Source organism: Hypanus sabinus, chromosome 6 (genome assembly GCF_030144855.1).
Source record: "Hypanus sabinus isolate sHypSab1 chromosome 6, sHypSab1.hap1, whole genome shotgun sequence".
Taxonomy (NCBI): domain Eukaryota; kingdom Metazoa; phylum Chordata; class Chondrichthyes; order Myliobatiformes; family Dasyatidae; genus Hypanus; species Hypanus sabinus.
Genome location: NC_082711.1, coordinates 76,679,880 through 76,704,702, shown reverse-complemented (window position 1 = coordinate 76,704,702; position 24,823 = coordinate 76,679,880). Strand labels below are relative to the sequence as shown.

Here is a 24,823-nt window from a genome sequence, read left to right as displayed (position 1 = left end):
AAGCTTAAAATTTTCAGACTTTTTTGAGTCTGTTATATTCCTTTTTGGGCAATAGGCCGGTATCTTTGCTCATGTGAAATCCCCATGGCTTCTGTGTAAAATGTTGTTCTGCTCTTTTTTCCGGATCTGTTTAGTCATTAAACTTTAGTTGAATTGATACTCCTTGTGGAGGTTCTGCCTTTTAACATGTAACTATTAATCAGGCCACATACTGAACCAGTAACAGCTGAGCACATTCCTGAGGGTAACTAGCACGTATCCAGGTCATTGGCAACTGTCCACTGAATTCCTCGGTAATACCCCATTTACATTGCTGGTCTGGCTGCAGAGGCAGTCCACTTGCTTCCATTGACACTAACTTTGCAGCCATCACTCTGATTTCATTCCACCTCCTCCTCAGTTACCAGAGGCAAGCAAGCTATCTCACCCTTGTGATGTCTGTCAAACCATACACTATAAAATCAGTTCATCCTGCCAAGGGAGACGATATGCTGTTCAGCATGACGAACTAACTACATTTGCAGTTCACATTTCAAAGGCTTCTGCAACGGGGGTAAAGCAAATCCGCTCTGTGGAACACCTCTTTTCTGTGTGGAAGTATAGCCCTGAGCTTCATGTCACTGGGTCCAAATCTTCACTTCATCTCTACTCCTGACTGCTGCTTTTTGCTTTCTATGTACGTTGTTTTAATGGAGCTCAATGTACGCATTAGAGTAGTCCCTTGCTTTACCTCACAAAATTTTTACAGGCAAGAGGCTTCAAGTGTAACCTGAGCTGCAATTTTAGCTGCAGCTCCAACTGATTACCTGGTGGTAGTTGTGAACCATATGAAATGGGTGTACAATTCTTCCAGATATGGGAATAAGGTGCATCCTAGTGCATCGCCACTGATTCAGTGACCTGCACACCCTCCTTCCAATAGAATGCTGCTCTGCTTGGCTTTTCTTTCAATTGCTTTTGTATCTCACCTTCACCAGTTATTCCTAGTTTTGTGTACCTGCTTTTGTCTCTTTGCCCCCATGGAAGCTGTCCAACTCGTTGACTATTTCTATCCTTTACGTTACATTCTCTTCCCTGAGGAATAACAGTGGTGCCAGTAGGATAATTTCACATTAAAGTTTTTTTCTAATCTCACAAAAGCAACAATAATTTTGCTTTCCTGGTAGGGATAATCTGCTGCGGAGTGCAGTAATTCGCTACTACTGGTCTCTCCTGAGGAGTAAATGTGGTGAATTTGAAACTTGGGGCTGGTTTACTTTGTAGGTTTTTCATAGTTCAGTGGAGTATATGATAAAAGATGTGGTCTGAGGATGTATTAATAAGAAACTTGTAATGAACTGATAAAATTGCAAGAGAAGTCTGGCTGTTCCAATTAGAAAGAATAGCATGAAAGGCTTGTGAAAGGAGCTGAGTTTTATATAGGAGAGCTCATACAAAGCTTTCTTCATTCCTGGAGCAATAAACAGAGGATAATTCCCCACCACCATCCCCCTCCAACCTCTACTCCCGGTGCAGCCTTCTATATATTGGTGAGACCCGGTACAGACCGGGAGACTTTCACTGAACACCTACGCTCGGTCCGTCAGAAAAAAGCAGGATCTCCCAGTGGCCACACATTTTAATTCCATGTCCCATTCCCATTCTGATATGTCCTCTACTGTCAAGATGAAGCCAAACTCAGGTTGGAGGAACAACACCTTATATTCTGTCTGGGTAGCCTCCAACCTGATGGCATGAACATTGATTACTCTCACTTCAGTTAATGCCCCTCCTCCCCTTCTTACCCCATCCCTTATTTATTTATTTATTTATCCTCTTTCTCCCCCCCCCTTTTTTTCTCTCTCTGCCCCTCTCATGATCACTCCTTGCTTGCTCTCCTCCCCCTTTCTTTCTCCCTAGGCTTCCTGTCCCATGATCCTTTCCCTTCTCCAGCTGTGTATCTCTTGCCAATCCACTTCCCAGCTTTTAGCTTCAACCCTCTGCCTCCTGTCTTCTCTTATTATTTCGGATTTCCGCCTCCCTCTCCTACTTTGGAATCTCTTCTTTCAGTTAGTCCTGACGAAGGGTTTCGGCCTGAAACGTCAACTGTACTTCTTCCTATCGATGCTGCCTGGCCTGCTGTGTTCCACCAGCATTTTGTGTGTGTTGCTTGAATTTCCAGTGTCTGCAGATTTCCTCGTGTCTACTCTCACAGATACTGTTTGACCCATTCAGTTTCTCCAGCAGATAAAGTTTGCTGCTTCAGATTCCTGCATTTACAATCCCTGGCAGCTCTCTTAAGGCTTTGATCTCGAAGGAGAGGTAGTTTCCTATTATTTCACTTGTGTATTGATAGTGTTGGCAAGGCCTGAAGTTATTGTCCATCCCTACTTCAACATCATGAGCCCCTGCAGCACAAACTGAGCAACTGATTGAGCACCAAATTTATGTGAAATCCTATACTGTACTTTAAATACCACAATTATTTGCCTCATTTTCATATTAAAATTTAATTTTACCAACTCAAGGTGCGCAAGCACAGTTTTTAATCAGTTTTATAACTTTTGAGATGGTGATTAGAAATGGTGGATTGCATGGAAGAGGAATGTGACAGCTAGCATGTGGAGATCTGGGTCAGAAGTTCATTGTTGGATTAACGTGGGATCAGTATCGCCTTATCACTTGTAGAAAATAAGCTTTTTAATCCTATTAAACTGTACATAGCAAAAGTAATACACATGAATGCAAATTATTGAACAAGGCTGGCATGCCCATATTGAAAGTCCAACGCAGACGGCCTTCAGACGATTGCGCTGGATAATTTCTGCCTGGAGCATATGACTTCTGATTGTTCTTAATTGATCAAAGTGTGGGACTCCTAATGCACTTGTCCGATTTAATAGAGCATTTTGACACATCTCGTGCTGATAATTAGATTTTGCTGTTTAATGGTCCTTTTTGGCATAATTTTCATCTTGTACAAGAAGAATTATGAAGCCTTTAAGAAGGACCTCCAAGGCACAGCTGTATATACATAGTCTGATTGCATGTTTTCCCAGCAGTCATTTATCTTCTTGAGTGACCACATTCCTAACAATTGCAGGGTGCATTTTTAAAAATGACTATTCTTCCCCATATTGCTTTACTTTAAATGCCTATAAACATAAATAATGCACATACATTCTTTCTATGAAGCTGTAAACATATGCAATGACATTTTTGTCTGCCATTTTTTTTGTTTGTCTATGTGCATGTATTATTAAGCATGAACTTTGCAGATTCAGTCCCAGACTACTGCAGTGTTTGTGCAATGTAACTCAATTTTCAATAGTCTGGAGCTCAAGTACAGTGTAATCTTCTTTGCAACATCTCATTGCATTTCCCTCTGGTGTCAGAGTGGCCTTTGATTCTGCCCATTATAAAGAGAGGAATCTTGGGAAATAGCCGTACTGGAAATGCCAACTGTAAAGCACTGTTGTTAGTGGTATCTGTTGGTAGTCTTTTCTAGCTGTAGGCCAGCTCTATATTTCTGCTTTCCTTGAGCCTAATAGAGCTTTTCACCAAATTATTACAAGAAATTAAACTTTAAAGTTTCCCTATACGTCCCATGGTTTAAGTGTCCAGTTCCTGATTAAAGTGAGATCGATTTTGAAAAAAGTAAACATTTTGGGACACTGTTGCTATGCATGGGGATTAGCTCTCCAGAGACGGAACCCATTCTTGAAGTGAAGCTATGTTAAAACAGTACCTTTAGAGTTCCTGAGCCAAGAAATTAGCACATTGCTCAAAACTAAATGGGTTGTGTTGCTTCCTCCCTTTTTAAATGTGTGAAATGATGGCACCAGGGTGTGTTTCCACAGCAGTGATGGTGCTGTTGGAAAGAGGAAGGCTTCACTTTCTGGATCCATGAAATGTTTTTGCAGTGCTCTGAGAGAATCTCAATGAAATAAATGTGCAGTAGAAAAACTTAGTGGGACCCTTTACCTCAGTTCATAAAAATATTGATCATTGTACCAGTAATGCTTACTCTATGTCCCCAGTAGTGCAAATAATTGTCCCATCTTGTACATAACTGTGCCGATGCATCTGTCACCTTTGTAGATGAAAGGGTGAGCTATGGATGTGAAATACACATACAAGCTTCTACGAGCCTCTGTTTTTGAACCATTTCAAAACCGCCTTGGATAATGGTCTATGATGTTGGCAAGTTATCTCTGCTATGTCAGGAATCTGGGCGGCCGTCGTGTTTCATTGATTTTCAGATAGCTTTATCTCATCTTTGTACTTGTGTCTACATGCTTCTGAGGTTTTATCCAAAAGAATGCTAAGGTTATGATTTTACCTTTTCCCCCTAAATTCTGTTCAAGTCATTGGGCTGTTTTGTAAATAGATTACCTCTGCCAGGGTGATCTGACACCTTTTAATTTTGAAAAGAAATTTTCGAAAAAGACCTTCCCATGGGTGTGCTTTGAAAGAAAATTCTTTTGCAAGGAACCTAATCTAAAATGTTAGAGATTCTGCAAGTGTAGAAAATCACAAAGTATTTCTGAATTCACATTTGCCTTGGAATAAATTAAAATCAGATAATCAACTAGTGCAGTAAATCATTACCTCAAGCTGATTTCTAAAATGTTTGAAGCACATGTTTTTTTTTAAACAAAACACTAAACTAACAATGTCTGTAATATTTATTTTGGGAAACCTACTATTAGCTGTTGAGCAAATTAATATTTGTAATTGCCAGAAAGCCTACTCTGGTGATTAAGAGTAAAGGCATCGTGTTATGTGATGTTGAGACAAGCCAACAAAATAATAATATTTTGTCACTTGCTTCTCTTGCTGTATTGGTACTTTATTAGATATGATTTGTTCTTATGGTTTTTTAAGTTGTTAGTCATGGCACAGAAGCTGAACCTGCTGTTGTTTTGATCATTCACACTGAATGCATTTTTACCACACAGAAACCCAAAGTTACGCGGATGGCAGTCATCATTCTGTAGGGGGCTCAGATAACAGTGCAGCAGTGAACAGCGTTCTATACCACACTGATTCCCCAACGACTAGTACATCTTACCAGCGATCATTTGGCTCGATGTGCATAGTCCCCACCAACAGCCAAGTGCCCAGGACAAACAGGTAGGAACCTTACAAACTACCTGCACATAGAGCCTTGTAAATGAGTCAACAGCTGCCAGTTAAGACCTTAGTGGTACTTTCCGGTGTAAAACCAAATGTGTCGGGAGTTATTTAAACTTGTTAGCAGTAACAGTCAAATAAAGAAAAGTTGTTCTTTGTTTGGCCTTCAAAATGTTAATATATTATTTCTAACCCCTGCTTGTGGTTACTTACCCACAAGATTTGTTTTTTGCCATTGGTAGTTTACACTTGAGAACCTGGAATGTGGAGCGGAGAAGGTGGGGTGGCTATACTTTTAGGCTGGGACGTCTCAGTGCTTTTCAAATACAGTCAAATATTTAAACTCCAAATAGGTTGCTTCTTAGACAAGTTTTTTTTTTAAAATGTCAATTTAAACATTGAAACACCTTGGGGAGGGGCAAGATCATGCTGTATCAAGCAGTATGACAAGCTAATACCTGTTTTTTTCCTTTGTCGATGGAAAGGTACACGAGTTCTGCTAAACTCAAGTTGATGTGGAAATAGCTTTTTTCTTCATTTTACTTTATTCACATGTGAAGTACAGTTTAGTTAGTTACAGCTTGTGCAGGGAAATGTGCTGAGTGGGTACATGAAAAGAGCAATGTGATATTTTATGTGTGACCATAAGAGGTCTCCTCCAGTGAGATCATTGTGGATTTATGATAAAGCTCTTGTTTGACTATCCCCTGCAAGATAATTGTTCTTTGCAACAGGCTTTTTTTTAAACCAACATTCTGAAACTAACGGGTTTTGTATCTTGGCCACTTGTTTGAATTTCGAGAGCCCAACTTCAATAAAGAGGCTCGCAGAGTTTGAGCTGATAAATCCATTTCCAGTGGTAGGTCCATTTGCTGGAAAATCCATTCAACAGAATTAATATTGTGTTTGACTAAAGTAGTTGACCTTTTGAAAGTCAACTGAAGTCTCAGTATGTGAGGAGATTTGATTGATCAGGCAGAGGATCGCATCTCAGTTTATTCCACTGTTTTAATTTCATATGATAATTAAGTAGTGCAGCAGAAAATGTTCAGTCTGTTCATTCATAGCGATGCAAATTGTTTTCATTTGCATATCTATGTAGTTATCCTTCTGAAGGTTGCTGTTGAATCTGCTTCCATCTTCCTGTCATTGTGTGTGTAAACATTGTTTTTTTTCATGTTGCAAGTACCAATTTATTATTTACCTTTAATGTGTCTAATTATTCCTCGTCTGTGCCACAGCAAAGAGTTTCCCCATATTTACTCTATCAAAGCACTTTTTGATATTGAACATTGAAAAATAAAGAATGACGAATGCTGGCAAGTTTAAAATAAAATGAAATACTGGAAAAAACCAGCAGGCGAGGGAATATCTGTGGATAAAGGAACAGAGTCAGCATATCAGTCCAGCTCTCTTCATCAAATGTGATGTTCTGATGAAGGGTCTTCAACCAAAACATTAATTCTTTTTCCTTTTCCACTGGTTCTGCCTGACCTGCTAAGTGTTTTCTGGACTTTTTCCTGTTGTCTAACTTAACTCTCTGTCTCTGGAGAATAATCCAGTCTTCCAAGATCCTTTGCTTAACTCAGGTCCTGCATTACTAGCTGCCTTTCTGGTAAGTATCCTCTGCACCTTCTCTGATACCTGACATCATATTGTGACTAATTTTGCAAAGGCTAAATTTTGCTTGTGCTTATGTAACAAATATGTCTGGCTCTAATAATAACCATCAAGAGACATGGATGCATATCATATTTTCACAATCTATAAAACCTTCTATTTTCTTGGCACAATTTGCTGATAGGACTATAGAAACACTTCATTTACTCGCATGCAAGGGTGTGCATGGCTTTGTGCTGAAAAGCTCTTCATACAACATAAACATAGCTAGAGCACATTCTTTGCATACACTGTCAATTTCCAATCTTTAGCTGCAGCTGCTCATATTTGTTTCTGCCGGCATTAAATTCTGTTTAAATTATAAACTAGAGTGTATAGAATTAATCAGCAGTGATATTAGACTACTTAAGTAGTGTTCCATTTCCTTCTTCTGAATGATTGTCCTAAAAACGACCTGCCTTAATATAATTTTCTTTGAAGTTTCAATGATCCTCGAGTTCCTTGAGCAACCTGAGAAGAAATGTAGATACCCAGATATACGCTATGCTTCTATATTCATGCCCTCTGTCTGACTTCATGTTTAATTGCTCCCACGGAATATTATGGCCTCCCCATGTTCTGTCCGTCTTTAGCCAGGCTCACGAACAGTACTCAAGGTCAGGAAGCCAACCAAACTACTTATCCAAAGCAGCTGAGATACACTTTTAAATTTGATGTCTTTCAATCAAATGGCAGGTTCAAGAATGATCTAGTGCTTTCTCGGTGTTTATGACAAATAAACTCTACTCGGGCTTCCAGCTGGGTACAGATGTCAATTATAATTTTGATGACAAATTCTGCCAATTTCATCAGGGTATCGATTATAGCGTCGGTTATGATCGATATTTGTACCAGGCTGGAAGCCTGAGAAGAGTGTATTTGTAATGATAGGATCGTCAAATATATTGATACCAGTTTCTACTATCCATTAATAGAATCTCAATTTTAATTAATTGTGATGCAGAAAAATTAATTACAAAATAGACAGATTGATTCTTGTATGAAAATGGCTAATATTGTTTACTAATTTTATATATTAACAGTTAATTTATTTCTGTTTACGATTTCCTTTTCTTCCTAACAGCCCACGAAGTTGGTTGGAGAGTGCCCAGAAAGGAGTGTTTTCTCCTCAGTCATCAGTAACTGGGATTAGTAGGTCAACAGGTAGTTACCTTGGTTCCTCAGTGTTTTCTGGTAACGCCAGCAGTCCCTTGCAGGATTCCTCCAGCTTATCACATTTTCTTTCTCCAGGATCACAAGTCGTCTCTTCGAACAACCATTCAATTCACGTGAATGTTTCTGAGAGCCTCACTGCAAACCTGCGACAAGGCAATACTGGAGCAACGTCTGCAATGCACTCTTTGCCTGCTGATTCTAGTAACCGGAACTATGGTGTTAACAGTGTACTCCACAATGATGGAAAAACTGACATTTCACAGAGCTACCCTGCAGGATCAAGCAACACCATTTTGAACATGAACTCCCCTGTGACTAGTGTCCTGGCAGTTAATGGGCAGCCTCAAAGTAATACACCGCTAATGCATGATGTTATGGGTGTGACTGTCCATCCCCCCTTGCCGGAAAAGAAAAGGATTTCTGAGGGAGATCATTCACTTGTGTCCATCTCACCAGCTTCAAGTGGCTTTTCAAGTCCACACAGTGGAAGTACAATCAGCATTCCCTTTCCCAGTATCCTTCCTGACTTTTCCAAAGTTATCAGTACCTCTGCTGCACAAGGTGAGTACTGCTATTTAATATTACAAATACTTAATTAATAGAACAAATCTAATGTATATGTTGTGTTTGGATGGTCACTGGTTAGTGTGGATTCACTACGCTGAAACATCTGTTTGCCTGTTTTCCAAAACCAGTTAATCTCAAAGATACTTGATTATTTTTATGCAAAGATAATGAGATTTGTTTCCGTTCCATATCCTAGTATCTGCAGTCTTGGTGTCCTCTAGCTGAATATTCTCTTATGTGTTTATGCGCACTTCTAGCCGTGGAGCTCTCTGGGGCAGTTAGTAATGACCAACTTCTGGAAAGCTGAATGTTAAGCACACGGCCCACCCACAGTCGAGAAGCTGCCTGCTAGACACAGCAGCCCCACCGTGTTTATGCTACGTGGCCACTGCTGGTGAACACAAGGCTGTTGCCAGCAGCATGCTTGTAATGTAAAGTAAGATAAGACACACAATACTGCTGTACTTTTTGTTTCCCTGAATGCAATTTAACATAACAAAACTAGAGTTACCAGATATTATTTGGTGATGTTTTTGGAAGTGAGCTCCTAATCGACTGCTGACTTCTGCTGTTGCTCCTTGTGTTCACCACAAAGTACAGCAATTATTTTATATGGATACAGAGTTTACAAGCAATTTAGTGATGTTATCAGGGTCTGCAGAACATTAGTGACCCGAGAGCTTCAAATATTTGTTAGTTATTTTGAGAATAGTTTCTCTTCCATAATCAGTGTCTTGTCCCTGAAAGGTTACTTGAGAAACTTTGTTGACTTGAAGCGTGATGGGGATTAGATAACACCGATCAAGCACTCGCTTTTTAACTGATGTTCTTGTCAGCTTTATGAACTATTCAGTGTTAGTTGTGAGTGGAAGCAAGATGCTTTCACTTAACTGAAACTTACAAGAATTTACAAGGGACAGCATGGTACCATCGTGGCTGGCAGAAAGCTTTACAGGACCAGTGACCCAGGTTCAATTGCTGCTGCTGCTCCCCATGACGGTGTGGATTTCCTCCGGGTGTTCCGGTTTTCTCCCAGAGTCCAAAGTCATACCTTTCAGTAGGCTAATTGGTCATTGTAAATTGTCTCCTGATTCGACTAGGGTTAAATCAGGGGTTGCTGAGCAGTGCAGTTCAATGGCCCGGAAAGGCCTATCCAGCATGTATGCCAACGAATAAATAAATTTAAAAAATTGTGCTGTAGAATTCCACCCTCAATGCCCAGAGGATTCCAGAGATTGTGGGCATTATCATTGACTTCACTAGGAATTAAAATTTTCTTTCAGCTGGCTTCCTTTGATCACAACTATGGTCAATTCCATCAGGACCAGTATATTTTGGCCCAATTAAACAGCTGCCCCAATTAGCCAAAGGTACATGGAAATAGTTAAAAAAAGGTATTAAAAATGATAAATCACCATTTAACTGAATAACATTATGTTTTCCCAATGAAATGAGGAACAAATTAGAGCACTACCAATACTGCTACAGTACTATAAAACTGCGCATTGGTTCCTAATATTTATCGACGGAGGAATTCACCCAGTGTATGCTGCTGCGTTCTTTTGATTGACTGCAAATGAGTAAAATCAGTGTAGATACCTAGATGTAGATAAAGAACTGCCTTCACACAATGCCTTCAATGATTGTATCTTCCAAATCGTCACTTTCATTGTAACATTCAAAAAGATTGTCAATACGTTCAAATTCTTCATAGTTCCAAACACTGAAGTAGTGAAATTGTTTCATTTTCATCTACGGCCATTTCTGGCATCTCCAAACCTGAATCCTTGAAACTGTAGCGAGCAAAGTAGTTCTGAATTGTCTTACTGCTTATATCCCATCAACTACCAGTGAGAGAAATCACTGCTTTCTGAACACAAACACATGCAACTGATGCTATTTAAAAGCTGTTCCCTCTAACCACAGTACAGCGTCTAATAGCCACACAAGTGTGCGTGACTGACTCTAGTTAGAAACTGCTTGGCAACACTCTCCTGTCCTAGTCAAGCAACATAGTGTCCCAGAGAAACAAAGGGAAACCAGCTTTTTTTTTAAATTAATTTTTATTCTTTAACAGTTGTCCCAAATAAGTAGCTGCCCCAATTAATCAGAATCCACTGTACTTTTTTTCAAAAAAAGTATCCCAATTAAAACAAAGAAAAATGATTAAGAAAGGCAAGCCAGTCTGCATTATTGAAAATAGACACTAGGTTTCTCCTGCATTGAATTCTTGGCACTTAAAGTAAAATACATATTCAAAACATTTGGATCTTGCAATTTTCTCTTATATTCTTGTACTCAGCAATTTTCAAGTACAATTTTAAAAAACACAACCATTTGGTGTCAAGTTATTAAATTCTTTTGGGAGTTTTGGGCTTTGTGAAGGACAGATTGTGCCTAACAAGCCTGATAGAGTTCTTTGAGGAGGTGACTAGGCATATAGATGAGGGTAGTGCAGTGGATGTGATCTTCATGGATTTCAGTAAGGCATTTGACAAGGTTCCACACAGTGGGCTTATTCAGAAAGTCAGAAGGCATGGGATCCAGGGAAGTTTGGCCAGGTGGATTCAGAATTGGCTTGCCTACAGAAAGCAGAGGGTCGTGGTGGAGGGAGTACGTTCAGATTGGAGGGTTGTGACTAGTGGTGTCCCACAAGGATCGGTTCTGGGACCTCTACTTGTGATTTTTATTAACAACCTGGATGTGGGGGTAGAAGGGTGGGTTGTGCAGAAAACACAAAGGTTGGTGGAGTTGTAGATAGTGTAGAGGATTGTCAAAGATTGCAGAGAGACATTGATAGGATGCAGAAGTGGCAGATGGAGTTCAACCCGGAGAAGTGTGAGGTGGTACACTTTGGAAGGACAAACTCCAAGGCAGAGTATAAAGTAAATGACAGGCTACTTGGTAGTGTGGAGGAGCAGAGGGATCTGGGGGTACATGTCCACAGATCCCTGAAAGTTGCCTCACAGGTAAGAGAGGGTAGTTAAGAAAGCTTATGGGGTGTTAGCTTTCATAAGTTGAGGGATAGAGTTTAAGAGACATGATGTAATGATGCAGCTCTATAAAACTCTAGTTAGGCCACACTTGGAGTACTGTGTCCAGTTCTGGTCACCTCACTATAGGAAGGATGTGGAAGCATTGGAAAGGGTACAGAGGAGATTTACCAGGATGCTGCCTGGTTTAGAGAGTATGCATTATGATCAGAGATTAAGGGAGCTAGGACTTCACTCTTTGGAGTGAAGAAGGATGAGAGGAGACATGATAGAGGTGTACAAGATATTAAGAGGAATAGACAGAGTGGACGGCCAGCACCTCTTCCCCAGGGCACCACTGCTCAGTACAAGAGGATATGGCTTTAAGGTAAGGAGAGGGAAGTTCAAGGGGGATATTAGAGGAAGGTTTTTCACTCAGAGAGTGGTTGGTGCGTGGAATGCACTGCCTGAGTCAGTGGTGGAGGCAGATACACTAGTGAAGTTTAAGAGACTACTAGACAGGTATATGGAGGCATTTAAGGTGGGGGGTTATATGGGAAGCAGGGTTTGAGGGTCGGCACAACATTGTGGGCCGAAGGGCCTGTAATGTGCCTTTCTATGTTTAATGTTATTGGAAGTACGGGAAGACTAACTGTTTGGCGTGGGATTAATATTAAATGCATGGGGTTTAAAGATGGCTCAACACTCATGTAGCACTGATTGGCTCAATGAACTATTAATATGAAAGAAGGAAATTTGTTGGCACTATCTGCTTAACATTTCAAATACCACTGATTTTAAGTAAACATATGTATTATAATAACTTTCATTATTAAAAGCTGGATGATTGCATTATGTGGGAATGGAAAATTACTATTTTCTCTCCACAGTGTTGACCCCTCCCTTTCAGTTTTGAGCAGGCATCTTTCAGTGGGTGGTAATGCTACTGTGACGTTAGTGATAATGTTGCATTGAATTGAATTGTCTATTACTTGTATCCTTCATATACATGAGGAGTAAAAATGTTTATGTTATGTCTCTGTCTAAATGTGCAATGAGCAATTTATAGTAATTATAATAATGGTATGTAAAACAGGACAGTCAGTATAGCATAGAAATACAATTGTATCAGCATGAATCAATCAGTCTGATGGCCTGGTGGAAGAAGCTGTCCTGGAGCCTGTTGGTCCTGGCTTTAATGCTGTGGTACCGTTTCCCAGATGGTAGCAGATGGAACAGTTTGTGTTTGGGGTGACTCAGGTCCCCAATGATCCTTTGGGCCCTTTTTATGCACCCGTCACTTTAATTGTCCTGAATAGTGGGAAGTTCACATCCACAGATGCATTGGGTTATCCACGCCACTCTCTGCAGAGTTCTGCGATTGAGGGAAGTACAGTTCCCATACCAGGCGGTGATGCAGCCAGTCAGGATGTTCTCAATTGTGCCCCTGTAGAAAGTTCTTAGCATTTGGAGGCCAATACCAAACTTCTTGAACCGTCTTAAGATGAAAGGCTGTTGTGCCTTTTAGTGCACATGACTGTTATTTAAATGCCTCCCTTAACTTTGAGAATTAGGAGGCAATTCAATCTGACCCAAAATCCATTCTCACCTTAGTTTTGTGAGGCTAATCCTAAATCCATTAATTTTGTCCTCATTAAGATCAATTGATGTAGCATGAAACAGGCTCAATTATTCCTGTAACAAGTTGCAGATTTTATTTTCTTATTCTTTCCTGTAATACTTAAACATCTGCTTGTAATACAAATCTTAACATCTCTTGCTACTTATTGGAAGATTGTATGTCAGTTAGGAACTGTCAGAAGAGAATTTATGAGTTATACCACATGGTGATGGTTTGTCCGAGATGAATAAAGGCAAAGGATGAGAGAAAAGTATGCTTATAATTGTTGAAATACTAAATTTTGTTACTAATATTGCAAAATGAATGTATGTAATATGATTATGTTTTGATTACCATATTCTGGTTTATTTTTACAAATATGAAGTAATTAAATTTGGAAGTAAATTTTTTTCCCTTTTTGCTTTTGTTACAGATTCAAGTTCATCATCTGAAAAACATGTCACTGTAAAATTTGTACAGGACACATCCAAGTTTTGGTACAAGCCAGAGATATCGCGTGAACAAGGTGAGCGGGAGCTGTCTTGCAATTCTATGACAAGTTGTTTGAGTTATCATGAGCTACCTGGGACTAAATAATATGACAGTGAAAATGGGATGGGGAGACTGGGAAAAGCAGTACAGTATCTCATGAGATAATGTGTAGTTGAATATAAAGTGAAATTAAATCTAGTGGCTGAATTGACACAAACCCTATGAGGAGACTTGAACATTGCCCTATAGCTATGCAGTGCCAAAAATCTCTCACAATGTTCCTAATCCATAGATTGTTGGAAGGAGTGAATGCAGATGAAATTTTTTATCCATGTTCTCTTCTGAAAAATGGGCATTAAGAACTTGGAAGTAATTAAGTTTTTCTCTCATACTTTAGTATTAGTTATGTGACTACATGGGGATAAAGATTAGCAGAGCATGCCTGCTCATTATTGTAGTGGGAGTGTCTGGCTCAGTGCTGCCTTTGAAATCCTCCTTTTTGTAGCAATGAGTCTACTCTGTCAGCCACTGAAACTATTTGTTGCTAGCAAAATCGTACATGATCATCAGCAATGCACATTTGCAGTGTGTTTGTTCATCTATTTCTCTTGTATATGCAAGCCTCATCTATTACAGCTCTGGTGCAGGAATCCATTTTGTCAAATGTACCAATCTCAGAGAAGCAAAATAATTTCATGTTGATTTCCTCAGCAATCTGAGGAAATGGAGAGTCTGAGAATTGACATTTGCTAGAACTGAAACTCACTTCATCAATCACTGCTAACCCTCTGTCAACCTCAAGAAATGTTGATTTATTTTAAAGTGGTTTTATGAGTGCATACAGGGTTAAACACTGCCTGTGGCTCTGCAGTCAAACGTTAAAATTATAGTTCCTCATTGCTGTCATTAATATTGTTTAATGTTCTTTTACAAAGCGGTGCAAAACTTTCAGTTGTAGATACCAGAAAACTTGTTGATATGCTCTGTGATCGCAATTTTGTCTTTTTAATTAAAAGTATGATATATTTTCTTGAGAATAGATAACACACTAGCATTTGCAAGCACAACAAATGCAGATATTTGTAGAGAAAATAATCAATTTTAATTGCTAAATCTCTTTCAGAATAATTTATAAATTTTAAATTTTAAGCTGTGTGTTTATTTTAAATACAGTTGTCCCTCCTTATCCGCGGGGATTGGTTCCAGGACCCCCCCCTCCCCCTGCAGATACCAAAAAACGCTGATGCTGAAATCCCTAATATAAAATGTCGTAGTATTTGCATATAACCTATGCACATCCTCCCGTATACTTTAAATCATCGCTCAATTACTTATAATACCTAATACAATATAAGTGCTGTGTAAATAGTTGTTATACTGCATTGTTTGGGGAATAATGACAAGAAAAAAGTCTGTACATGTTCAGTACAGACGCAACCATCGTAGTTCTTCTGGGAACACTGATGCCGCCTCGCATCAGCCAATCCGGATTCTCCCATGATCTTTAAGTTCTTGAGGTTGTAGCGCTTTACATAGCTAGCCAGCTATCCCTTACTAGCCTTAAACTCCTTCCTCTCACATCACAACACAAGTAGCGAACGAACGAGACGCAAGGCAAACAATGCTCAACTTCCGTGTTTTCTCGATCCGCGGTTGGTTGAATCCGCGCATGCAGAACTCGTGGATAAGGAGGGCCGACTGTATACAGAACTTCCTCTTCAACTTTTTTTTCTAACAGTAGCTATGTTATAGCATATCTTTGTTTTTTAAGTAAAATCATCTTATCTCATTTTATTGGGACTGAAAAGCTCTGGCCATTGTAATGCACATCTGCTGAATCCTCTCATACATAAGGCTTTTAGCCGAGGAGAGCAGCAAGGCTGGATGTGGCAACTCAATGGAACTAAAAACACTGGCCAAGCTCCTGGAATAGGAGGTGGTCCGCCTGGTGCTTGTCCGGATCGTGGTGATCCTCCAAGTATGTTAGAGTAGGTGTCAGAATTTACCAGGTCTTAGATGTTATGCCATCATTGCTGCAAGATCCTCAACATACTGGCCTCTGTAAGTGGCCTAAAGTCAAACGTCAAAAGCTGCTCAGGAATAAATCTCAACTTTGATACTACATCAAAGGTTCACTTTTTTGAAATCATTATAAATTATTATCACCTTAGTGCACATGAAGATCAATGGAAAGGAAGATTTGGGTATCAAAGTATGGGTACAATAAATTGAAATCAATTTCTACCACACAAGAAATCACTCTTACAAGATTTTTTATCTGAATTTTAGAAATTAATACACACTCTGTGACTAAGTTTTAGTGATTTGATTATTAAATCCACAGCCATTACATTACTGAAAGATAAAGAGCCGGGATCATTTATCGTCCGGGACAGCCATTCTTTCCGGGGTGCCTATGGTTTGGCAATGAAAGTCGCTACACCTCCAGCTTCTGTGCTTCAGCAGAACAAAAAAGGTATTCTATGTTTGAATTGGTCTGCACATATATTGCATATACTCTCTGTACATTCAGCCACAAATCAGAATGTGTATTGCATGTATGTGTATTGATGCCAGAAATGTCCTTGAGGAATGATACTTGATATCAAAGAAGAGCGAATTTGGGAAAGGGTAAAACATTGGGAAGATCAGTAGAGAGGAAAAAAAACTTGAGAAAACAGCAGTTTGATGAATGACAGGATGGAGAAAAGATGGGAATAAATAGAAGAAGCAGGGGCTGAAGGGATATGGAATGAATCAGAATCAGGTTTACTGTCACTGGCATACAGCATGAGATCTGGAGTTTTGCAACAGCAGTGCAATACGGTACATAATAAAAAACTAAACTGTAATAAGAATTAGATAAAAAAGACTCAAATTAAAAAGATAGCAGAAGGAGAAAAATTAGTGAGTTAATGTACATGGGTTCATTGTCCATTCTGAGACCTGATGGCTGAGGGGAAGAGATTGGTTCCTGAAATGTTGAGTGTGTCTTCAGGCTCCTGTACCTACTCCCTGATGGTAGCAATGAGAAAAGGGGATGTCCTGGGTGATGAGGGCCCTTAATGACGGATGCCACCTTTTTGAGGTATTCTCAATGTTGGGGAGGCTAGTGCCCATGATGGAGCTGACTGAGTTTACAATTTTCTGCAGCTTTTTCCTGTGCATAACCCTCCCCATACCAGGCAGACCAGTTAGAGTGCTCTCCACGGTACAGCTGTAGACATTTGCAAGAATCTTTGGTGACGTGCCAAGTCTCCTCAAACTCTTAATATAGTTGTCTTTGTAATTGCATCAGTACGTTGGGCCTAGGATAGATCTTCAAAAATGTGGACATCAAGGTACATGAAAGTGCCCATCCTTTCCAATACCTATTCCTTGATGAGGACTGGTGTGTGTTCCCTCGACTTCCCCCTCATGAAATCCACAACCAATTCCTTTGACTTTCCATGTTGAGTGCAAGGTCATTGTTGCAGCACCACTTGCTCCTGTATGCTTCCTCATCACCATCTGAAATTCTGCCAACAGTAGCTGTGTCATCATCAAATTTATAGATGCCATTTGAGCCGTCCCTAGGCGTAGAGAGACTAGAGTCAATCATGCATATCTGAGGTACACCAGTGTTGATTGTCAGCAAGGAGCAAATGTTGTTTGCAATCTGCAGACTGTTGTCTCCCGCTGAGTAAGCCAAGGATCCAGTTGCAGAGGCCTCCCTCTGTAACTTTGCAGATGGCAGGTGTGGCATTGTAATGCAGTTGAAGGAATGAGAATGCCAAGGTAATGTCATCATATTTATTCAATATAATGGGCATATTGGATAAATGTAAGTTTGCACAGAACCCAATTCAAGCTACTGCATTTTGTTGGAAATTGGAAACTGAAGAACTGAAGAATGGAAGAGAGCATTAATAATGGAGGAAGAGCATTAAGAACTTTCTGCAGTCACTGGGCTCCTCTGCTCTGTCTCTGGAACATCTTCTGTGGGGCAGCTTAAGAGCAAAGCAGGAGATGGATCCTTGTCTCCAAAAATAATAATATACAGAAAGGAAGGACTATTCTTGGAGACAGATTGATTGAACTTCCACAGGAATCGAATAATGGAGGGCAGTTACTGAAAGCAGGTGACGTGGCTGATGGTATTGAGAGAGTTGTTATCTTTCAAGGACACATTTGGTATTTGAAATTGAAAGAAGGAGATTCATACAGAAAAACATAGAAGATAAAAGAGATCCCTCATGGATGTGGGGAAATATGTTACTGCAAAGCAAGTTTGAATAATAGTCTTTTATAGTCATGGAGTGGCTTTTCAGCATCTTTGAAATGATCCATTTCTATAACCATCTGTGACATTTCTTATTTTTCACCATTTTAAAAACTATTCTGAACACTGCTTCCTATATTATTTTTGATTAACCACCGTGTCCTTGTAGCTCTATGCATATATATGGTGGTTATTCATCTTTTACATTAACTATTTCAAGTTGCTGATTCATCAGCCAGTTTGCAAATCTTTTTCATGCTATATCTTAAGGTCCTCAGATCACATTAGTGCAGAGAAAGAGGCTGTAGATTCTGCATTCAACTCTACATTGTTCTAGTCACTCCAATGCCTTTTGAATATCTTCAATATGCTGCACAAGGAAAAATGCAAACTCTGACATGATCAAAGATTTGTTTATCGCCTGTTTTGTATTCTGTGCCTTTAATTTTACAGCACAATCTTCACGTGCGTTTTTCATAAGTTTGTCTTTCAGCTTTTGAAGCTGTTTATTTCAGATTCTCCAAAACATTTTGTTGTTCTGAACTTAAGAACTGGTAATTATTCATAGATATGAATATTACAGATATGTCACTCTGCTTTACAAGCATGAGATCAGGAGTAGGATTGGGACGTGGACCCATCTGCTACTTAATAAGATAATGGCTGATCTCATCAACCTAGCAATCACTTCTCAGCTATGTGTTATACCTTGCTTATCAATAATCTGCTCTTCAGGATTTTAATGCTTCAATTGTCACTCTCATTCTTCCAGACTAGCAGATACAAGAGACTACCAATCCTTTCCACATCCTTTTCACATCTTATGGCACATCTGGTGGCATTTTTTGCCTTTTTGTTAGCATTTATCTTTTTTTTAAAAAAAAACAAGGTTTAGTTACTCAATGGAGCACAGATGGACAGCGTGCAGGGAACCAGCCAGATTCAAATCATGGACCATTGTCCTCCAGGTCCAGTACTGATGCCACTACACCACCAGCCATCCATCCTTTCCACATATCAGTCTTATAAACTGCATTTAGTGAATATGCTGCGTTTAAATAAAACAACATGTTCTCACCACTGGTCTGTGTACAGAACATATCCATCCTTACTTCAGGATTGAACTCCCATTTACAATGAATGGAACTTTGTTACCTTTCCGAATTTCCTTGCTATACTAATGACTTTTGTAATTCTTGCAGGGCGCTTGGATGAATAAGTTAGTATTTTAAATTGTTATCGTCTCACATAATTTTGTTAATGCTTTTTAATTTTCCTTCCAGATTGAACAATTTCACCTTTTCCTTTATTGTATGTTCATTTGTCAGAAATTCTCACTCATTCAACTTGTGTTTATACCCTTTATACCCTCCTTTATCTACTTTTTACACTGAATTTCCTTCCTGCCTTGTGTCATAAGCAATTTTGACAACAATATCTTCAGTGTTTTAATTCAAGTTGATTCCTGTTGCACATCCTTCTTTATATTTTGTGAACAGGATAAGAATGTTATGTCTGTTTTCTGTCAGCCATCCAATATTCCATCTACCTAAGATGTTACCTTCTTACCTCCTACTCACAAATTTTTATTCTTGCAGCAATCCAAGATAGAACCTTCTGAAAACCAAATGCAATCCATTAACCACATTTTCTCTACCCACAATGCATTCCTCTCAGACTCCACTTAACACTGAGGATGTGTTCCTTCAAGGTGAAATCAGCACTACGCAGGATCATTATAACGTTATATGAATGGACATGTGTGCTGGATTAAAAAAATCACACCTGAGATGTATATTATTTTCTGTATACACAGTAATTTGTGGAGTAACCATCACACAACCCGTACATCAGTTGAGCAGCAACATGTCACAGCAGCAGCAGTGGGAATCGGGTGGTGGTTATATCCTAGAGAAGGGACCGAGCTGTGGTCCTCCTCTAACTTTGGTTTCTTCTTCAAGTAGGCGTCAAGATTTGACTGTCTTTTCTCAAGTTTTCTCTCATGGAGCAGTTCTCAGTAGCAAGAAATCATGTCGAGAATACCTCTCTCTGCCTTATTGCTTGGCTCCCAGTCAGGGTGATTTTAATGATGAGCTGGTCCAGGATTTGTGATTGTGGTGATGCTTGTGGTTAGGTATTGATGATAACTTTGAGGTCATCATTGCAGAAGCTTATACCTTGTCTGCATTTTTTTTTATTATTCTGATCGTTGATGGAGCCAATTTCAAAGAGGTGCCAAAATCAACTTGGCTCTCATCAAACACTGTATGAATTGCAGTTTCACATCCATGCTAATGCTTTACCTAAACATCTTGCATGTACTACCCTCACCGGAAGTTGCAGGCCGTTTTCCAGACATTATAGGTGAAAAACATGGAATAAATTGGAGAGGGAGCAAGAATATTTACACACACGGGGGAGGCGGAGTGTGAACTAATACATGATTGGCTCAGAGCATATGTAAAGCGCTCTCATTGGCCAATTGAATGCTTACTGTAATGTGACTGATCTTGAGAAGTTTTAAGTGTGGTTCAGAATGAATTTTTGTCACTTTTAAAAATTTTAATAAGGAATTGAATAACCACATTGTAACAAATCTGTGCTATGTGGGGTGGCATTGCACGAGGCCTGACTATACCTCTTCAAAGAGTTGTAATAAATTAGTCAAATACGATTATCCTTTCATAGAACCATGGTGAATTGAATAGTTACCTGCTGTATGATTTTAACATCTTTTAAATGGAAAGTGTTCGAAGATATTAAGCTGATTGGTGTTTAGGTTCCCATTTTCTGACAAGAACACAAGAAAATAAGAGCAAGAATAGACCACCAGGGTACCTCATGCCTACCCCACCATTTACTAACATATCTATCTCCATCTTAAACAGCTGAACATCTAGCCTCCATCTCTTCACAGGCAAAGAATTCCAGAGGCTCGGTTTCTATACTCCCGTTTTAAATGACTGCTTTGATTTATCAAAATTTCATTACTTTGTAGCCATGTCCCCTCTCTTACAAGTAAAAACGTTTCAACATTTACCCTGTCAGGTGCCCACTCATCTTCTGCGTGTGAATAAGGTCATCCCTTCTAAACTCTAAGGAATATAGAACAATGCTCTCCAGCCTCTCTTGATAGGATAGAACCTCATATCCCAGGATTTAAACCGGTGAATATCCTTTAGGCTGCTCCAATGCTACTCTGTCCTTTTTAAAAAGTAAAGGGGATCAAAGCTGTGTACAGTATTCCAGGTGCAGCATCACCACCGCCACTGGAACAAAACCTCCCCAATCTTAAACTCCAACCTGTTTGAAATAACGGCTGGAATCCTTTTCCCTACTGGTACCATCTGCCTGCTAACGATGTGACTGATGCATTGGAATACTTAAATCCTTCATAACCTCACTCCCTTCATTCACTTGATAATCCACTTTTTAATTACTCTTGCCTCAGTTACTCCTTGATTCTGAAAAGAGCTAATTTGTTATTTTCCAAGCTAATGGAACCTCTGAGTCAGGGGAATGTTGGAAAACCAAACCCATTGCATTAGCAAACTCTCAAGTCATTTCATGAAGACCCATTGGGACCCAGAATCTTGCTCAGCCCTTCTCTGAAGAAAGATTTATTTACCTCAACGTCTGTCTCCCTGATTCACTAACATGTATGTCAATATGTTCCTTTATTTCACAGCAGCAGGAGACTTAGCAAATGAGCTGGTCAGACATTTCCTGATTGAATGCACCCAAAAGGGAGTACGATTAAAGGGATGTCCCAATGAACCGTACTTTGGTATGTTGTTTTGTATCTTCTTCACTCAAAGTTGCTCTAGACATTTTAAAAGTGGAATGATTCACCTTTATCTAATGCGCATTATTGTCTGTTTGATCAGGGAGTCTGACTGCATTGGTTTATCAACATTCCATCACCCCCCTGGCATTGCCTTGCAAGCTGCTCATCCCCGATAGAGGTTAGTGTATACATTGGGTGAGAAGAGTTGCAGAAAAACACATACTTTAAGAGGAGAGCCTGCATTAAAAATGCTCCTGTTAACCAATCTTTAGTTTGGTTTCAGAATGTTTATTATTGTTTTGAAAGTGTTATTATGCAATCAGCATAGTTATGACCTGCATGACAACCATCAGAGAGACATGTTGGTGTGTTCGTGCGCAGATCCAGACAGCTACAGGGAATACAAAACCGATTTTGGGGAGAGATGAAAATTGCAAATGTGGATTTTATGGGGAAGGGGAATTTACTGACTATCTCCAATTGCCCTTAAGAAGGGCACACATGATCTTGGATTGCTGTACAGGTGCAAACATACTACTGTTGTAAAGGGATATCCAGCATTTAGATCCACTGAAGATGAGGGACTGACAATATACTTCCACTTCAAGTTGTGTGACTATCTTAAGTTGTAGAAATCATGGGTTTGGGGGATGGAGATGGAGCAACTGAGGTGAGGAACTTCAGTGTGTAAGTGGTACAAACGGCCTGCACTATGGGCTGGTGGGGGAGGAAACATGGTGTCTGCAGCCTATTCATGCACCTGGCTTTGAAGTGAACTATACTTGGTGAAACATCACAACTCAAGAGTACATCTTTGGTTTTAATGTTACTACATACCACTTTGGAGGGGATTTTCTGAAAAGCCTGCCAATTTCTGTAGCTACAAATCTACTGTACCAATACATCAAAAACCGTTGCAGATCCACCCCCCCCCCCCCCCCGCGTGCTGCTTTCTAGCAAAGCCCACGCAATTTATGGACAACCCACACATACCAATGAAAATTTGGGAGAGCAGTGGGGGCATGGAGTTGAATTTGACAGCTGCTGCAGGTAGGGAACAGAACATTTCCGTGTGCCTTCTTTCTCCAGTGGGCTGGATAGACAGGTACACTCACACGCACACGGAACTGAGAGTGCTGAGGTGAACCACTTGCTCTCCCACTAAGGCACTTTAGGGCCGACTGAGAGCGACAGTTCCCACACTTGCATAGACTCCTGTCACAGCTCTTTCTGTAATCCTCTCCCACCTGTTTCACTTCTATTCCGATTTATGAACAGTTCTCAGGAGTGGAATTTAACAGCCATTGAAAGAGCTTCCAAACTCTAGATGGGATAGTGTGACCTTTACAGTGTAATCCGCTTATTCAAGTTGATATTTCTAGTTGTTTTAAACATAACTGTCCAGCTAATCCATCTCTTAAAACTTATTTTACACACTTCAAGTATCAGTGAATTTCTCATAGTAATCTGTCAGGCTCCACATTTTTCAATGGGATTTGAATCAGCTTTGTTTCAAAATAGATTTCAGTCAAAACTCATAGTGCTGAAGAACTTATATGATCAGCAAACAAACAGGTGATTGAGTGTGATTTTCCCATCTGTTGTAGATCCTTTGGAGGATGGAATTGATGCGTCTCCACAAGCTGCCACCAACTCTGCTGCAGAATTGCTGAAGCAAGGAGCAGGTGAGAGTCCAGCGATGCTGCTTCAGTAGGTGCTTCTACAATATGCCTGACAAGTAAAGGCACAACTTAGCTGTGTAAATCCCCTACTATACCAGCGGGAAGAATGGGCTGAAAACTGACGGATAGAAGTTAATGCAGACAAGTGTTAGGTGTTGCACCTTACGAGGACCAATCCGGGTAGGTCTTACATGGTAAGAGTTAGAGCACTGAGTACAATAGAACAAAAGGATCTGGAATACAGTTCCATAATTCCTTTAAAGTGGCATCACAGGTATGTGAGGTTGTTAAAAAATTTTTTCGCACATTGGCTTTCATAAGTCAATGCACTGAATCCAGGAGTTGGGAAGTTTTGTTGAAGTTATACAAGGCATTGGTGAGGTCTAATTTGGAGTATTGTGTGCAGTTTTGGTCACCTACCACAGAAAAGATGTAAATTTTCTCTGCACTCTTTCAATCTTACTTACAACGATCTTGCTGGGACTGGAGAACTTGAGTTATAGGGAAAGGTTGAATCAGCTTGGACTTTATTCCTTGGAATGTAGAAGATTGAGGGGAGATTTGATAGAAGTATACAAAATTATGAGGGCTATACATAATGCAAATAAAAGCAGGCTTTTTCAGTGAGGTTGGGTGAGACTAGAAGTGGAGTTTATGGGTTAAGGGTGAAAGGTGAAATGTTTAAGAGAAACACGAGGGGAAATTTCTTCACTCAGAGAGAGGGTGGTGAGAGTGTGAACTGAACTGCCTGCGCAAATGGTAGATGTGGGATCGATTTCAACATTTAAGAGAAATTTGGATAGATATGTGGAAGAGAGGGGTATAGAGGGCTAGGGTAATGGTCTGGGTGCAGGTTGAAGGGACTAGGCAATTAATGGTTTGGCATAGACTAGAGGGGCTGAAGGGCCTGTTTCTGTGCTTTCATGTTCTATGACTCAATGATTGTACTAAATTTGTTAGGTACACTGTATTGTGATGGTCTTTATGTATCCATTGCTAGACTTTGGATATTGGCTTTTGTATTGGCACTGCTGTGGTCTTGAATGTTGATGTATTTGTACACCACGGAAACAGGCTCATTGGTTGAATACTAGGTACCATTCTACACTAATCCTACTTTTATTTTTGCCATGCTCCTCTCAACTCCCTCCAGATTTCACCAACACTTAAACTCAAGGGGCAGTTCACCAGTGAGCATTTGGTAGACTGGTGGGATGGATAGGTTGGATTTGCTGGTTATTGATTTGGTGGTAAGTGGTTAGAATCTGTCAAACCCAATGGAAATGCAAGAGATCATGGGGAAAATGTTTAAATTCCACATAGCATTGGAGCTGTTAGCAGCAGTTCCATTTGCCTCCTTCGTGTCTTCTAGAATAAGTAGTTTAAACCTATTAATGTTTTATACCCTGTAAGCATATAACTGTGCAGAGGAGGTATCGTAAGTCTTAAAATGTATGTGGTAGATAAGTCTCCAGGGCTTGATCAGATTTA

General features: G+C 39.8%; 1 protein-coding gene across 8 annotated transcripts in view; it reads left to right on the top strand.

The window, feature by feature from the left end:
- Positions 1-24,823, top strand: part of LOC132395595 (tensin-3-like) — a 320,946-nt gene that overhangs the window by 283,592 nt on the left and 12,531 nt on the right. For 7 of the 8 annotated variants that reach the window (XM_059972423.1, XM_059972424.1, XM_059972427.1 and 4 more), the window contains 8 exons: positions 4,941-5,115; positions 7,859-7,938; positions 8,026-8,511; positions 13,544-13,636; positions 15,947-16,078; positions 21,552-21,650; positions 21,751-21,828; positions 23,258-23,335. In XM_059972423.1, the coding sequence (XP_059828406.1) occupies positions 4,941-5,115; positions 7,859-7,938; positions 8,026-8,511; positions 13,544-13,636; positions 15,947-16,078; positions 21,552-21,650; positions 21,751-21,828; positions 23,258-23,335 (1,221 nt within the window). The remainder of the gene's footprint in view (positions 1-4,940; positions 5,116-7,858; positions 7,939-8,025; positions 8,512-13,543; positions 13,637-15,946; positions 16,079-21,551; positions 21,651-21,750; positions 21,829-23,257; positions 23,336-24,823) is intronic. The other variant, XM_059972421.1, reaches the window with a different exon arrangement.